Raw genomic sequence first — 17,943 nt, forward strand, 5'->3', positions numbered from 1 at the left:
GTTTGGCTATCCCCCCTGGGGGGTGATTTCTCACTTTCTGTCTCTCTGTCTCTCTCTGTCTGTCTGGCGAGCGCACACACCCAATAGCAAAAAACTCTCAAAAAAATAAATAAATAAATAAAAATTAAAAAAAAAAAGAAACAGTCTTAAATCTGGGGAGCTGTGTAGTGGTATAGTTTCAGTGTTGGAGGATGAAAAAGTTCTAAAGATTGGTTGCATGACAGTGTGAATGTCCTTAACGCTATTGAATTGTACACTTTTTAATAGTCAAGATGGTAAAAACACATCAAAGTAAAAAAAGTTCAGTTCTATACAATTAAATGCATTTTACACAAATAACTCAATCAATAATAAATGATGCACTTAAAATTTATTAAGAGGATAGCCCTTGTATTGATATCACAATTAAAGTTAAAAAAAAAAACCCTCAAAATTTCTAAAAAAAAAAAAAAAAGGCATTTATTTATCCCATATGAAACTACAAAACTGGGGCCATATGGTAGTGCAGGGGTAGAATGATGGCCAATGAGGCTGTCCCACCTGGGAAGGTTCTGGATGCACATGGGAGACCTCCCCGAGTATTCTGGGCACACATGTGTCTGTCACCCACAGCTGGCTAAAGCTTGGGATAGATTACAGTGTCCAGAGTCCGATAAGGGTGCTCTCTGTTTCTCTTGGGGAAGGAAAGGAAAAAAGGAAGAGAGGGAAGGAGGGCGGGGAACAGGGGAACCGTAACTGCAAATCCTCTCGTACATATTAGTCAATGAGCAGTACTGAGGCCCTGTTTGACTCGGCTGATCCCAATATTACCCTCTGTTACAGACTGACATTAAGCTTCCAAGAGATTTCGTTGACAGCTTACAAAACAGGATCAAGAAATCATGACCCATAAACAGAAGGTTATTGCTCCTATTTCTCAGCTACTTAAAATATTCTTAGGAGTCACAGTAAGAGAGCCCTGCTACAACAGTAATGACAGAGGCTAGACCTCACAGTGGCCTTACGCAAAGAGGTGTGTCACTAGGTAAGACAAGAAATCCATTTGACCTATAATACGACCAAAGATACAGTATGAAAAGATTTTCAGTATTGATTTTTCTCATGGCTGTTTGGACCAAATGCCATAAGACTAAATTCCAGTCCAATAAATGGGTTATCCTAACAGAAGTACAAGCAATTCTCAGAAATTACCACCATGTTTCTGAAAAGAAAAACACAAAGCAGACACATTTTTCTATTCATAAAAATAATACTACATCTTGAGGATTGCTGTCCTAAGATCTCAGAATCAATTAAATCATGCCTATAACCAACAATGTTAAAACCCAAAATAATTATAAAACAATAGGAAAATTTCATTTTCAGAACTAAAAAAATGGGCAGATACACTAAATAAGCATGAGGATTTTCAAACGCCTGAGCTGCTTATGAAGTACACACTGCAGAGCTCATCCTCTGAGTTGTCAACAGTTCTACATAATTAATTACTAAGTAAGTAATATATTACTTACATAACTAGGTAATAAGTTCATGATTTTGTTTGTACTCTTAGGATTTGTAAGGATTTAAGGAGGAATTATTCGGATAGCCCTGGACAATTCTGAAAAGCTCAGACATGGATGTGTAAACTGATTCCTTATTTTCTTTCCAATAATCTTTAATACCAATAGAGGCATCATTAATCGTCTACTTCACTGACCTTAGAGCTAAACTCTTCGAAAGCTGCCTACTGTTACACTGGGCTCCTCCTAAATCACACCTTTCAAAGTCACACAGGTGGACCAAGAAAGCGCAAAATCAAACATAACACGTTTGGGCAGGAGGTGGCATGGAGGTTAAGGCAACTGGATCCCACATAGCCAACTGTGTGTTTTCAAGTCCTGGACCCAATGGCTTGAAAAATCACACCAGGCATCTGTGTGTGTGTGTGTGTGTGTGTGTGTGTGTGTGTCCCAAATCCCAAGAGGAGAATGGTAGAGTAGGGACTACAGTGTAGTCATCCCCTCTGGCGGGTATTTCTCACTTTGTCTGAAAAGCAAGTACACACACCCTATAGCAAAACAAAACATGTTCTATGTAATAAACAGTGGCAAAAGATAGAAGTGTGAAAATGCTCATAGAACACTGGTTATTAACACGGTAGTCTGTCAAATGGCCCATCTAGGTCCCCATTAAATAACCATGCTCAGTCACTAAAACCCATCTCAACAGCTCATCCTGCTGTGTCTAGCGAATGCAGAAGGAAAGGTAAGGGGAAGAACGCTTAGGGCTCATCTTAGGGCCTCATGGCTAACATGGAAGGGCTCACCAAAAAACAGACTTTCTCCAAAGGTTCACTTAAGGGCAGTGAAATTTCCCACAACTTGGCCCTACGACTCTACACCTGAAACAAGAATTTCCTCTGCTCCCTTCAGGGATAAATGAGGGAAGAGAACTCTCCTTTGGGGATCAGACTGAAGCTCCTTTTACCCAAGATAGATGAATGGTAAGTGGTCCCATGGCTGAGTCCCTCACAGAGAGGGGGCATGGAGGGCAGGGTCCTACCTGCCCCAACACTCACCTGGTGGATAATGTAGATGCCATACTCCAGCTGCTGCCTCTGCAGGAAGGGGTGAAGATGCTCTAGCAGATACATCAGGTGTTTCTCTCTGTTGCGGAAGGGAATGAGGATGGCCACCCGCTGAGAAGCCTTACATTCCTCAGGGCGATATTGGCCTCTGTACACTTGGGGATTTTCTGCCTGTACTTCTTCCAAAGTGAGATCTGGTTTGAAAACCAGCTTGCTCTGGCCTCCTACAAAACACAGACACAGGTGGTAATGGGAGCGACCCCGAAGTGTTGAGAGGGTTCTTTGAGCTAACACATGGAAGTGTTTTGACCAGTGCCTGGCCAGTACTACAAGAGTGCGCTTTCACTACTGCATTCAAGTAAGGAAGTATCTTGGACTGAGTCAATATACTGTGTATTCTGGATGGGAAATCTCATCTTGTAGGCTGTAATGACATACAGTGAACGAATGTAAAATAACTCATTTAAAAAAAAGTGTCATTTAGAGACAGGATCAGGTGACTAAGGTTACCGGCTGCAAAAGCAAGTCACTGATCTACAAGAGCATTTCCTGTGGCTGCGTCATCAACTCTGGATGCATGATCCAGCTGGAAGTAGGAAACGTAAGTAACCCTTCAAGTTTGCCCTCTCCTCCTGTAGGAGAGGGAGATCTCTTAAAAATAAAGAGCGTTCCACGGAATTGAGTTCCTGAACAAGGCCCTTTCCCACTCCTTCCTGTAACTCAGAGCCTTCCTAGCTCATGGAGGTAAAGCACAGGAAAGCAGAAGCCAGCCCCACCCCTCGCCCAGCAGGAACAGGTATGTGCGGCACCACAATTCTCCCATTGTGTCACCATGGCAGAAGTTTCCAATTGAGCACAGCACTCGTTAAGTGATATGGAAACAGCCTGAGTGGATGAAACCCAGGGCCAACCGTGATATTCAATCTGCCGCACGGCTTCACATATCAGCCCCTCTGCCCTGTCAGAGAAGAGGCAGATGCTGGCTAAGGAACTTACGCATGCATGTTTTGACTTCACTCCACATACGCTGGTCAGGCTGCAAACGCTCAAAATACCTGCTTGTGCCATCCCCTCCTGAGCACAGCAGTCACAGGCCCTTCCTATGCTTAAGTGCCGGCTCCATGCCACCACCCTACCCAGCCTGGCTGCTTAGACCAAGCTCATGTGGCCAGTAGTACCAAGGGGAAGCCACAGCCTCAAGCCACCCAGAGAAAATAACTGACCTACAAGACCCTTCTTGAAGGGTCTGCACACGAGACAAACAACCATCAGTAATACCCTGAAAATGAACAGTGAGAAATGGAGTCACATAGAAGGCATGATACCAGAGCCACTTCTGGACCCCCACCCTGCTGGGAGACAATGGGGTGGCTGTTGAGATGGTTTCCTGTGTGGTCTGTTATTAAACCCCATCATTAACCTGCCCATGCCTCTGTTCCTCCAGCTGGAAAGAGTCTCATGAGCAGGTCTGACATGAACTCGTTCTCTTGCTCAGTTTCTCACTGTCGTAGCTGTTTAAGGGCCCTAACCTTCCAGCACCTGCTTCTACTAATTCTCTCAGTCTCTACCACCACCACCACCCACCCCCAACACTTTAAGTTCTGTTTTTCCTCGGGTCACTCACTACTCGTACCAGCCTCTGAATTGAGCACTTGCTCACTGTGCCAGAGTCTATGTAGTCTTTTTTCTATTTTATAATTTCTTATTTATGTGTAATTATATCTTTATGGGACATGACATGGATTCTCAAAGCATGTATGCATACAGTGTATGACAATCAGATCAAGGATAATACCCTATTCATCATTTTCAACCAAGAACACCACATTTGAAAGATAGGCGTGTAAGATTGGCAACGTTTGTTTTTTTTTTTTTTCCCCACTCATCTGCAGTATGCTGGTCCACCATCCATCTGCCATCTATTCTTTATCAGTAAATCTATTGCTTAAATATGGTGTAAGGATTTTGAACAAGGTGACTAACACAGTCTGGTTTGCATTTTAATAACCCATATTCATATCTCAACTTGAATCATTTCTGCTAGAACACACACTCAGGAATAACATTTTGGCTTTTCCCTGACCAGATAAAGAGAAAGAGCATGCCGGCCTGCCTGGAGCACGAGCCTGTGACTGAGTGTATGACAATCAGATCAAGGATAATACCCTATTCATCATTTTCAACCAAGAACACCACATTTGAAAGGTAGGCGAGTATGGTTGGCATTGTTTTTTTTTTTTTTCCCCACTCATCTGCAGTATGCTGGTCCACCATCCATCTGCCATCTATTCTTTATCAGTAAATCTATTGCTTAAATATGGTGTAAGGATTTTGAACAAGGTGACTAACACAGTCTGGTTTGCATTTTAATAACCCATATTCATATCTCAACTTGAATCATTTCTGCTAGAACACACACTCAGGAATAACATTTTGGCTTTTCCCTGACCAGATAAAGAGAAAGAGCATGCCGGCCTGCCTGGAGCACGAGCCTGTGACTGAGTTAGGAGAGAAGGTGCGTGGACTGGAAGTTTGTGTCCCCCTGACATTCACGCTGAAGCCCTAATTCCCAACGTGGTCGTACTGGTGGAGCCTTCAAGAGCTAATTAGGTGCAGAAGAGATCATGAGAGTGAATCCGCCACGACAGAATAACCTTATAAAAAGAGCAGGGGATATCTTCCTCCGTATCTGTGTGCGCTGGTGTGTGAGCGGGCGTGCACACACGTGCCAGTCAGTTCATGGTATTCTGTAACAGCAGAGTAAGATGGTGTCTGCAGTTGCCTGGTTAGCTAAGAGCAATCTCCGAAAAGCCCAAGGCCAGTTCTCAGCTCTTGGAATAAAGGCAAGGAGCCACCTCTGCAGGTCAGGAGGGTGCTGGGCTTTGCCCACCTAGAAAGGGTCACCCTGTCTACATCCTGTCTGCTCACTGCCTCTGGTGGGAGACAGGCAAACATATGGACAGCACGCTATGATCAGCACAACAGGAATATTGGTATTCCTACAGGCACAGAAAAGTATAAAACTGGGGCCAGTTAACCATGGCATCATGGTTACATCGCTGGACTCCCAAGTAGTTGAACACAGTTCTAGTCTTAAACCTGGCAGCTTAAACCTCACACAGGGCATGTGTACATGCATGCCCAAGATCCTGAGAAACTGAGTGTGGCCATCTCCCCTGGGGGGGTGATTTTTCGCTATCTCTCTGGTGAGCACATGTGCCCTATAACAAAAATCTCTCTCTCAAAAAAAAAAAAAAAAAAGGCGCATAAAACTAAATCTGACTGGGGCAGTCTGAGAAACCTTTCTGAAAAGAAGACATCTAAGCTGAATTTCTGACAACGAGGTAAAAGTCCATCAGGCAGACATGGGTTAAGGAAAGGCATTCTGGGAAGGGGAAATAATACAGACATCTGAATGTTCTGACAACTCACGACGTGAGAAAAGACGTTGATTAGTGAACACAAGGGTCTGTGCACTAAAGCCAAATGACCATTTACGTTGAAAGGCAAGACATCAAAGAGAAATCAAAACATAAAAAATATTTAAGAAATGAATGCTAAAGACAACACTGAAAAAGTTAAGCTTTGGTCCTTGACCCCACACTTATGGCCAAGGCAGTGCTCTTAGACGTGCCACAGCTGGAGGCCTGAACGTGCGAGCATGTCCCCACTTGTGCTCTGGAGCTCTGCCCATATCATGAGAACATGCCCAGGATAGCCCACTGGCCCCAGGAGAAGGATGAGACCCACAGAGCAGAGCTAGAGGGAGCCTGTTATGCTGCTGAGAATTTGTGGCTAAAAAGTAAAACTGCTAATGTTCATATTATACATTACGATATATATACATCAAGGATAATGAACAAACTACCATCTCACTCAACCAGTGACCAGATCTCACAAAGATAATGTTAAGCAACAGAAACCAAACACAACTGATACATAATATATGCTTCCGCTCTGTAAAGCTTAAAACCAGGAAAAAAGTCTTAGATTTTTCTAATAGTGTTAGAATATTTAAGCGAGGCCATTGAGTGGAAGCAGCATGGAAACTTCCAAGATTCTCTACAACTCCATTCCTTAATTTATATGTTGGTTACACGGGTGTGTTGATTTGCAAAACTTAACCATGCTGTTTTTTATGTTACATTTAAATGAAAAGTTTACGTAGTACTTAGTAAAGAACGAAGAAAACACTTACTGAGATATGGAGACACAGGAGGACAGTCGGCAAGTTCTGCTTTTTTCATGGACGATTCATGAGTCAGAGTTTTGTCCTTCCCCAAAGCTATGACCTTGTTGAGATTAGCCATGAAATCCTTGGCTTTCGGGATCTCTTGAATAGCACCCACAAAGTAGTTACTGGTGGCCCACCCAACCACCGTCAGGCACAAGGTAAAAAGTAACAGCAATCGGAATTTGTAGGAGAGGTGAAAAGTCAGGTTGAAACCCATGTCTGTTGGTATGTAACCCCTATCCCTCTACCTCCCTGCAGGTGAGGAAGCTTCACGTTAGATCTTTCCACTCTGATGGCAAACGTGACGGCAGCCGAAGATGCAATGCCCACTTTTGCTTGGTAGTTCTACTCCAAAGATCACTAAAAAAAATCAGAAAAAAACATGCTGCTTCAATAGAAATCCTATCTTGAAATGATTCACCACAAACTGAAATCCTCCCCCCTTCAGACCTTGACAAATAGTAATGGTAGTTCTCCACTTAGGGTTTAGAGATGGGGAAATGGGGACTTTGGAGGGAGGCAGTTCCAACTATCTCTATGTCACAGAAGCTCTCTGGAGTGTCGTCTAGGCTGTCACCCTAAAAGAAAGTCATTTCCAGATGCTACACAGAAGGAAAGCCCTAATGGTTCTTTTCCTCAGGTGCCCCTTCCTGAAACAGCTTTAAGAGAAAGTTAACAAAATATCAAACGTGGTCATGGAAGTATATTTTGGCCCTAAGAGAAAATAAAGAAAACAACAAAAACTCTGTTCTTCTGTGACAGCGAGAAAAACATGATCCTTGGGCTGGAGCCACTGTTGAGAAGCCAGATTTCACATGGCGACTACGGTTCGAATTCCTGATCTAGTCACTGGTGGACGCTGGGCACCTGCAGCAGTGCCCGGATCTTACAGGGATGCAGGACGGGGAGGGTGGTGTGACCAGGACTTGTGGAGGGTGCTCTTCTCTCTCTTCTCTATCTCTCTCATGTGTGGGCACATTCTCTATCAAGAATAAAGGAGCTGGACTCCTACGTAGTCAACCTCGGTTTGAGTCCTAGAGTAGAAAAGACTGCGGCATGGCCATCCCTCCTGGGGGGTGATTTCTCACTTTCTGTCTCTCGTTGTCTCTGGCAAGCACACGTACTCTATAGCAAAAATTTCTTTAAAAAAAAAAATTAAAAGAAAAACAAATCTTAAAAATTAAAAACGAAAACATGGTCCTTGACAGCAGGAACTAAATGTTACATTCTTTTTTTTTTCCTTTTTTGGAGAAGTTTTTGCTATAGGGTGCGTGTGCTTACCAGAAAGAGAGAGAGAGACAGAGAGACAGAAAGCAAGAAATCACCCCCCCCAGGGGGGATTGGATACGGTGCAATCCCTTCTCCTCCATTCTCCTCTCGGGATCTTGAGCACGCATGCACACATGCCCGGTGTGAGTTTAAGTCACCGGGTCTGGGACTCGAACCACGGTCAACTACATGGGATTCCAGCGACATAGCCATTACACTAACTGTTGGTCCCTAAATGTTACATTCTCATGAGGCATGGGCACAGGGCACATCCCACCAGTGAGGGGCTGGGGTGGTAGTGAGAGCAAGAAACACAAGAGAACCCAACACAGGAGCTCAAAAAGCTACAAGAATGGGTCAAAGGACAGCACAGGGTTTAAGATCAGGGGTTTGGACTCTGACAGAAACTATAGCTCCAACACGTATCAGCCATGCAACCTCAGGCCAGTCACTTACCTGACCCTCAGTTTCCTTTTCTGTAAGATGGGATAAAATTAGTGCCTGCCCAGAGAGGGTATCGTGGACTGGATGACCTGCTGCATGAATGCAGGAAGTGTCTGCCCGCCTCCATGCACAGTGCACACGGGAAATGCGGACCATCACTGTGACTGCTGTACCAGCTCACACTGAGCAGGCCCGGCCCGCAGATGGCCTGTGCGACACATCACTGCATCGGCCGTATTCCCCTGCCGGGTGGTAAATCCCGACGCTGGTTTCATGCTTCAATCATGGGAGGTGGGATAATATGAATGAATCTCCAAGAAGTTGCTGTATTCTGAGTTGTTGACAGAAGTCCAATGTGTGAAGCCACTTGGCTGAGACCCAGCCCAGACCATGGTAAGGCACTAAGGTGGTGAAGGGTACTTGGAGGAGTCCTGGAGCAACACCTCCTACCCTCTCTGCATCACCCACGCCACCTTTCTCCAGATTCTAAGCCTGTTATCAGAGAGTGCTGAAAATGCTAAAGCCAGGGCATGGATAATGGCCTATGTCAAATATAACCTCAGTTAAATGGCTAAAGTGAGACTGAAATCATTTCTATGCTAAGTAACAATATGCAAACACTTAAATCTTAAGTCACAAAAAGGAAAACAGAAAGTAAACTCTGTGGGGCCAGCTAGTGTTGTGGTGGTGAGGGTGGCTGGATACCCCATGGCCAACAGTGCAGTTGGCGTTCCGAACCCAGAGGCTTGAAAGACATGCCAGGTGCATTTGTGTGCATGTGCGCCCAAAACCCTAAGAGGAGAATGGAGTCGGGACTGGGGTATTGCCATCCTCCATTGAGGGCTGCCTTTTTGCTTTCACTGTTTCTTTAGGGAGCACATGCATGCTACAGAAAATTTTTAAAAAGAAAGTAAACTCTCTATATATGAGCTATAACTACAACAAAGCTATAGAAATAAAAAGCTAGAAAGAAATATACTCAAAAGCTAACATACTTATATTAGAAGTATGGGACTACCTGGGGGTTGTTTCTTATTGTATTTAATATCACAGTTTATATATTTTATGTTTGTATTATTTTATAGTTTTATATTTCTACATATTTTACATATATTTATTTTCAGAGAGAGATTTTTGCTAAAGTGTGTGTGTGCTCACCAGAGAGATAGAGACAGACAGAAAGTGAGATATCACCCCCCCCCCAGCGGTGATACCCACACTGCAGTCCTCCATTATCCTCCCTTGCTTTTCAGAATTTGGGGCGTGAGTTTTAAGCCGCAAGGTTGGGGACTCAAACTGTGATCAACTATGGGGAGTCCAGCAACACAGCCTTACACCACCTGCTGGTCCCCATATACTACTTTTACAATGCAAACAAAATTGTTGCCCAGAGTATATGGAGAACTTGGGATGCAAATCCAGGACCTTCCCATGGGACCTCGGCATCCTCTGCACCACTGGCCTAATCCCTTTTTCAGACTACAAATAATCACTTACTCCCTCTCCTAAGCCTAAAAGCCTTCCCCGGAACTGACTGTACAGACAGCCAGCATGGAGGAAAGGGTGGTTCCCTTGGTTCCTGTAAGGTGTGAGGAATTAGTAACACCGTACTATCAAGAAAGACCTGCTTATCAGCTAAGTGACTTCCCAGCATATTTCCCCAGCTATAGAATAATAAAAAAAAAAAACCACACACTTATCTCACAACACTACTGTAAGAATTTACTGAGGCGGACCAAAACACACCTGGTACACTCCCAGGAACACACGTATTTAGCAACTTGGTTATAAATGCGATTCACATTACCCAAGAAAATGTTAATTTTGAGATCACATGCTGAAATACAGCTTGTGATTTTTATTTTCTATTTCTCTGTAATTTTCTATTTTTCTTTTCAATGAATACATGTTACTTTTATAATTAGAAAAGGATAATGATTTTTTTTTTTGAAAGAAAGTGATTTTAGAGACAGGTAACTCCTGGTTATCTGAGAAAGTGATGAATTGAGAGACCACGTTCTCTTCCATGGTCCCAGAATTACTTTTCTTTTTTAATCAAAGCTGCCTTGAAGTGACAAGAGAAGACAGTCATTATTGACTGTACAGACTAAATGCAGGCAACTTAAAAGAAGTTATTTTAGGTCAAGACTCACCATACTTTTCCTTTCTAGAAGTCTGTCCTAGAGTTAGTTCAAATGATTGTTTTCATATTTTTGTTTTTCCTCCTCTCAATTCAACCAGTCTTTTCTGACACCTGCTATTTTACTTCTTTTTAAATAATTACTTTTTTATTTGTTCGTCCATTTTATTTTAATTTGACCAGAGAGAGACACACACATAGAAAGAGAGAGAAAGAGAGGGAAAGTTAGAAAGCAAGCCACCAGGTCCAGGACGTGAACCATGGTTAGCCATGTGGGAGTGTCTAGCGCCTTAACCACCACGCCACCTGCTGGTGCTATGCACCTGCTATTTTCAAACAGAGTGCTGGGCTCCAAAGAGAATTAAAGCCTAGTCCTCACCCTTACTGTTCATTTCAGTCCCTTCCTAGATCCTCATGTCTGTGATTTGTTTTCAAATACCAGCTACCTCCCACTCTAAAGTGGGGGACTAGATGAAAGGAGACTGGCAAGATACCGAGAAGCACTGAAGATAAGAGATAGGTAAATATGATCTACTTTCTTTCTCTCTAGGTTTGTTCTTGGAATTTTCCATAATAATAAAACAACCTGACAAGGAAGAGGAGTTATAACTGAAATGTAAAACAGTGTGAATGTTCAGTATCATGCTGGGAGAATCTCTTCCCACACACATTTTTGCACCACTGTGAAGGGTGGGGAATACTCATGGTGTCACTCCACAAATATTTACTAAGCATTTATGCACGAAGGACAAAGGGTGTGGCCACCATCCAGCAACCTTGAGCCTCAAAGCTCTATTCCAACCCAGCATCTCCAAAAGCAACTCCGCAGGTGCAGGGTGTCTGAGCAGCCTCGAAGTGATCCCAGGCATGTGGTCCTTCTCCCTTGGCACTTCGTGGAACAGCACCAGGAAAAGGGCTGATCTTTTGCTATTCCTGCAGTGTTCTGGGAACTGATTATTTGCGTATATCCTGTCCTAACTTCCGTAGGCCTCAGGTATTCAGTCTCCAAATTATAGTTCCTATTAAGAGGCTTCTGGGTGGGACCAGCAGTTAGCACTATGTCACTGGACTCCCATGTAGTCGACCGCGGTTCGCGTCCCGGACCCGGTGGCTTAAAACTCATGCCGGGCGCATGTGTGTGTGCATGCCCAAGATCCCAAGAGGAGAAAGGAGGAGAAGGGATTGCGGCGTGGCCATCCCCCTGGGGGGGGGGGGGATTTCTCGCTGTCTTTCTGTCTCTCTTTGTCTTTCTGGCGAGCGCAGGCACCCTATAGCGAAAACCTCTCCAAAAAAAAAAAAAAGAGGCTTCTGGGTGATCACTGCCCAGATTCCGAAGGAACAAAGGTTCCCTGGGAGGAGGCAGGGTTGGGATTAAACTGAAGAAAGTTGGGATTAAACTGAAGAAAGTTGTTTATATTTACAAGTCATTTAACTCAAAGACTGAGCTCTCCTGTGGCCCAAACTGGAAGCATTTGAGCAAACAAAATTACTATCAATGGCACTGTATTTTAACCCATAAAACACAATGACTGAGTCCATACGGACATTAATGATTAAATAAATGAATGAAAGAGAAAGAGCTGCTCTTCCTTCCATGAAACTTCTAATCCATTAAAAAATGGGAGATGAAAAAAAAAAGCACCTTGTCTGTTGCAGACAAAATCTGCCAGTGGATGCTACCGGTCATCGGAAAGTCATGACCCGTCTCTGCATAGATTCGGGCGACCGCAGGCCCCCTATAGCGAAAACCTCTCCAAAAAAAAAAAAAGAGGCTTCTGGGTGATCACTGCCCAGATTCCGAAGGAACAAAGGTTCCCTGGGAGGAGGCAGGGTTGGGATTAAACTGAAGAAAGTTGGGATTAAACTGAAGAAAGTTGTTTATATTTACAAGTCATTTAACTCAAAGACTGAGCTCTCCTGTGGCCCAAACTGGAAGCATTTGAGCAAACAAAATTACTATCAATGGCACTGTATTTTAACCCATAAAACACAATGACTGAGTCCATACGGACATTAATGATTAAATAAATGAATGAAAGAGAAAGAGCTGCTCTTCCTTCCATGAAACTTCTAATCCATTAAAAAATGGGAGATGAAAAAAAAAAGCACCTTGTCTGTTGCAGACAAAATCTGCCAGTGGATGCTACCGGTCATCGGAAAGTCATGACCCGTCTCTGCATAGAAACACACATGACCTTCCCAATGACCTAATTAAATTAATGGGCAAAAAGTTGAGGATAAGCAGAATTTGCACAGTCTCAATGTATCTCACCCAAGATCATTATGAACTCCAAAAGGAAAGACATTAACTTTATAGTACTGAAACCCAAACATATTTCACCTTAATCAAGTGGTCGAGGTCAAAATCACCAGTGCTAAAGCCTATCGGTCTTAAGATCCTTGTGATATGTTGCATTAAGAAGGGCACAATATCACTTCTGTGGTGTCTGTGCCAAAGATATCTAGATCTTGCAACTAGCAAACGATTGAACTTGTTTAATAGGACTAGTCTGAGGCCTGGTGGTTTATGGAGCTGGTCAACTGCACTGTTCGAATCCCAGTCTAGGCAGCTCGAACATGCCAGGCACGTGTATGTGCATGCATGCCTGCCCAAAATTTTGAAAGGAAGGAAAGATGGAGGAGAAGGGACTGAAGTATGACCACTTCCTGCAGGGGTTACTTTCTTTCTCCCTCTCCCTCCAGAGTGTATGCAAGCACACATACACTCTGACAAATAAAATAAACTTAAGAAATTATTTGATGTAGTATATGCTATGCACACAATATAGAATTCCTAAGAATTTCAGGTGATACGTTTTAATAGAAGTTCACTGTGTGGGAACCAGCAGTTAGCGTAATGGCTATGTAGCTGGACTCCCACGTGGTTGACCGTGGTTCGCGACCCGGACCCGGTGGCTTAAAACTCACGCCAGGCGCGTGTGTGTGCATGCCCAGGATCCTGAGAGGAGAATGGAGGAGAAGGGATTGCGGCGTGACCATGCCCCCTGCGGGGTGATTTCTCGCTTTCTGTCTCTATGTCTCTCTCTGTCTGTCTGGCAAGTGCACGTGCCCTGTAGCGAAAACCTCTCCAAAAAAAAAGTAGTTCACTGTGTACCTATATGACACTCTCAACTACCCAGGAAGATGGCAGTCGGATCAGTCGCTGGGGGCCCACCATGAGAAGTTTGAGTTAACAGAAAACACAGGGCACTAAAGTCACCAGGAGCTGAGTTCCAATTTTGTTATCATGTACATAAACACTTTGGGCAAGGAACCTAGACATTCTAAATATATCTGGTCATTTATTTAAAAAGCAGTTCTCAAAGTGTGGTTCCAAGTGTTTCTACATTAACACACGGGAACTTGCTGAAACTGCAGATTCCATGGCCCTACTCCAGAGCTACTGGGTTGGAACAGCTCAGTCTGGGACTCAGGAAACTGAAACTTCGACACGCTCCCAAGGGGATTCTTATGCACATTAAAGTTTGAAAACCACTGAAATAAGAGAATGAACCTGGAATGCAATAGAGCCTTCAAAAATGTTTTCTTCTCGTGAGGAAAAGCAGTAAGATGATGTGAAAATGAGATTTTAAAAGTGCATTTGAATAGCTCTGCATTTCATCATTTAGAAATTTATTCTAAGGAAAATAGAGAGGTAAACCACAATATTCAAACCAATGTGGCTAAAATAATTTTAAAAATGGAAATGAATTCAAATGTTAATCATAGGGATTTGGTCTAGTTAATGACAGCACACCATAAAATGAAACGTACTTTCATTAAAATGGTGCTTAATGGGGCAGCAGGTGGCTGGCCGACCACGGTTTGAATCCCAGACCTGGTGGCTTTCTCATCCCCCCCTAATTTGGTCAAATTAAAATAAATGAATAAATAAAATTAAGTAAATAATTATTTTTTAAATGGTGCTTAATAAGGGGGCCAGCAGGTGGTGTGGTGGTTAAGGCCACTGGACTCCCACGTGGCTGACTACGTTCGAGTCCCAGATCTGGCAGCTTGCCTTCTCTCTTTCTCTCTCTCTCTCTCTCTCTCTCTCTTTCTCTCTCTCTGTCCCTCTCTGGTCAAATTTTAAAAAGAAATAAAGTTGAATTTTTTTAAAAAAATAGTGCTTAATAAAACTACATGAGAAAGTGCTCAAGGTAGGTAAGTGAAAAAAATCTACATAAACTACAATCCCAATTATCCAGTGCATATGTGTGTGTGTTATATTTAAAATGCCAGAAAGAGTCATTAGTGGTTGTCTATGGAATTAGGGTAAAACCATTTTTTTCTTCTGTATCTTTTTAGAATTATTTTATTAGTATTATTCTTTCTAATTTTTTTTTTTTTACTTTTTTGAGAGTTTTTTATTATTCTTTCTAATTTTTTTTTTTTACTTTTTTGAGAGTTTTTTTGCTATAGGATACATGCGCTCACCAGAGAGACAGAGAGACAAAGCGAGAAATCCACCCCCCCCCCCCAGTGGGGATGGCCGTGCCACAATCCCTTCTCCTCCATTATCCTCTTGGGATCTTGGGCACACACGCACATGCACCTGGCGTTGAGTTTAAGCCACCGGGTCTGGGACTCAAACAGCAGTTGACTACATGGGAGTCCAGCGACATAGCCATTAGGCCATCTGCTATTCCCTATTCTTTCTAATGTGACCAGAGAAAAATTAAGAAAGTGAGAAAGCAAACTACCAGATCTGGGTCTTGAATCACATTCAGCAATGTGAGAGTCCAGTGCCTCAACCACCATGCCATCTGCTGACCCTCCCCCCCCTTTTTTTTAAGTTTTGCTATAGGGCACATGTGTTGTACAGAGAAAGACAGGAAGGGGGAATGAGTGAGTAATCACCCCCTAGGGAGGATGGACATTCCATAATCCTCTCTACTCCATTCCTCCATTTTCCTCTTGGGATTTTAGGCACACATACCCACTGCACTTTTCAAGTCGCCAGGTCAGGAACTCCAACCACACTGCTGGTCATGTGGGATCCAGCTACCTTGACCTATGTCACCTGTTGGCTCTCTTCTGTATTTTACAATTTTTCTCCAATGGGGTTTTACAATCAGAAGCAATATAGATTTCTGATAAAAATAACTATATGGTTCTCCTTTAAAATATACTAAAATTTAAAGATGACTCAATAGAAGGGAATCAAAACTTTTAGCTATGTAAATTTGGCAGCAATTCATTCCTATAACTTTTAAGAAAACTTGTCCTGTGGGGCCGGCAGGTGGCGTAGTGATTAAAGGTGCTGGACTCCCACATGGCCAACCACAGTTCGGGTCAAAGACCTGGCAGCTTGTTTTTTTACTTTCTCTCTCTCTCTGTCTCTTCTGGTCAAATTAAAATAATAATAATAAATAAATAAATATTTTTTAAAAAGAAAACTTGTTCCAAAGAGCTACACAAAACCCAGTCTCAAAGAAAAGCCTCAGAGGCTGTCTAATTTTCAATGCCAGAGAACCTTCTGGTCTCTGAGATATCTATTCCTAGGCTCCACACCCCACTCCCCCACCCCCTTCCCCTCCACCTCCAGGTTTTTATTTCAAAGGCCTGAGGTGGGGTCAAGAAATCTGTTTGTTTGTTTGTGTGTTTCCTTTATGTTTCTGTGATAAGAGGGGTGGCCACGTCCCATCTCTCCCACTCCATTCTCCTCCTGGGATTTTGGGCACAGATGCACATGCACTCAGTGATTTTCAAGCCCTAGGTCCAGGACTCGAACCACGGCTGGCCATGTGGAAGTCCAGGACCCCAGTCATTATGCCACCTGCTGGTCCCAAGAAACCTATAATTTTAACAGTAACAAAGTAATTCTAAGAAGTGCAACCAGGTTTGAGAAACCATAATGGAACATACTCTTTCATTAAAATGATATTTAATAAAACTACATGAAAGTGCTCAGGTTAGCTAAGTGGAAAAGAAAATGTACATAAACTACATGGACAGCTTAGAAAAAAAATCCCTACTGATCTGCTTTGAAGGTTCCCACACTGAATAAAAGATCTTCAAAAGATAGTTCTCAAGGGACCAGCAGCAGTTGGCGTAATGGCTTCGTGGCTGGACTCCCACGTAGTCAACCCCGGTTCAAGTCCCAGACCTGGTGACTGAAACTGACGCCTAGTGCACTTGCGTGTCCAAGATCCAGAGAGGAGAATGGAAGAGAAGGGATTGCGGAGTGGCCATGGGGGGGTGGGGGGAGGGTCCTCTATCTGGCAAGCGTACATGCCCTGTAGCAAAAACTTCTCCAAAAAAAAAAATAAAATAAAGATAGTTCTCAAATAATTTAATTTGTATGCATCTCTGAAAAAGAGCACACCATTATTGGCTCATCTTAAAAGTTGATACTGAATACTTACATTGTGATACATTTAAAAAATAAATAACTAGTTTTACTGCCCTCCACATCCACGCCACAGATTATGTAGTCAGACGGTTTGACACAATTCTGTACTGTAGGCGTTCGCAGAAAATGCATATTATGCAAATTTTATGCACGAATCTCAACATTTTTTGCACCACAATAAACATGTACTTTAATTCCATTTATCCAAGAACCTTCTAAAGTCTCCTCCTACTGCTCTTTAACAGATGTTTTTAAACTGATCAAAGCTATGAGCCTTCTCTCTTAAAATGCACCCAAACACTTTTTTTTTTCTGATTTTTGCAATTTCGTGGTGTTTAGAGTCTCTACAAAGGTCAAACCTGCTCAAGAAGATAAAATACCAAATAGATAAACTAGCCCAATGAAATATTTTATCTCCTGCCTGAGAGGCATGCCAGTACTCCTCGCCCAGGTGCCAGGAATAGATAGCCCTCCACGCCCGTCGAATCCCGATTTCTCACCGGAATCCTATTCATCCAGACCTAAAACTCCCGGACTTGCCAGTATCCTCGATATGATCTTGTTTGTTTAAAAACTAAAAAAAAAAAAAAAAAAAAAACAAGAGAAAACTAAACCCAAAGTGAGAATAAAAGTCATAATTAAAAATTAAAACAGAAATTGATAAAATTGAAAACAGGAATCAATGGAAAAAACCTAACAAAACCTAAAGTTGGTTCTTTGAAGTAATCAATAAAATGGATAATCTTCTGTCTTCAAATTGTATTGATTCTCATCAGATCAGTTCTTTTTTTTTTTTTTTTTGAGAGGTTTTTGCTATAGGGCACGTGTGCTTGCCAGACAGACAGAGAGAGCAGAGAGAGACATAGAGACAGAAAGCGAGAAATCACCCCCCAGGGGGGATGGTCACGCTGCAATCCCTTCTCCTCCATTCTCCT

At 42.8% G+C, this 17,943-nt stretch overlaps 1 protein-coding gene across 1 annotated transcript in view; it reads right to left on the reverse strand.

Moving 5' to 3' along the window:
- B4GALT4 (beta-1,4-galactosyltransferase 4) overlaps positions 1–17,943 on the reverse strand; it is a 33,304-nt gene that overhangs the window by 14,347 nt on the left and 1,014 nt on the right. Inside the window, exons 2-3 of the mRNA XM_006167631.2 lie at positions 6,768–7,163; positions 2,561–2,793 (exon numbers count right to left, since the gene is read on the reverse strand). Of these exons, the coding sequence (XP_006167693.1) occupies positions 2,561–2,793; positions 6,768–7,020 (486 nt within the window). The 5' untranslated portion in view covers positions 7,021–7,163. The remainder of the gene's footprint in view (positions 1–2,560; positions 2,794–6,767; positions 7,164–17,943) is intronic.

Source organism: Tupaia chinensis, unplaced genomic scaffold, assembly GCF_000334495.1.
Source record: "Tupaia chinensis unplaced genomic scaffold, TupChi_1.0 Scaffold144909_1, whole genome shotgun sequence".
NCBI classification, from domain to species: Eukaryota; Metazoa; Chordata; class Mammalia; order Scandentia; family Tupaiidae; genus Tupaia; species Tupaia belangeri.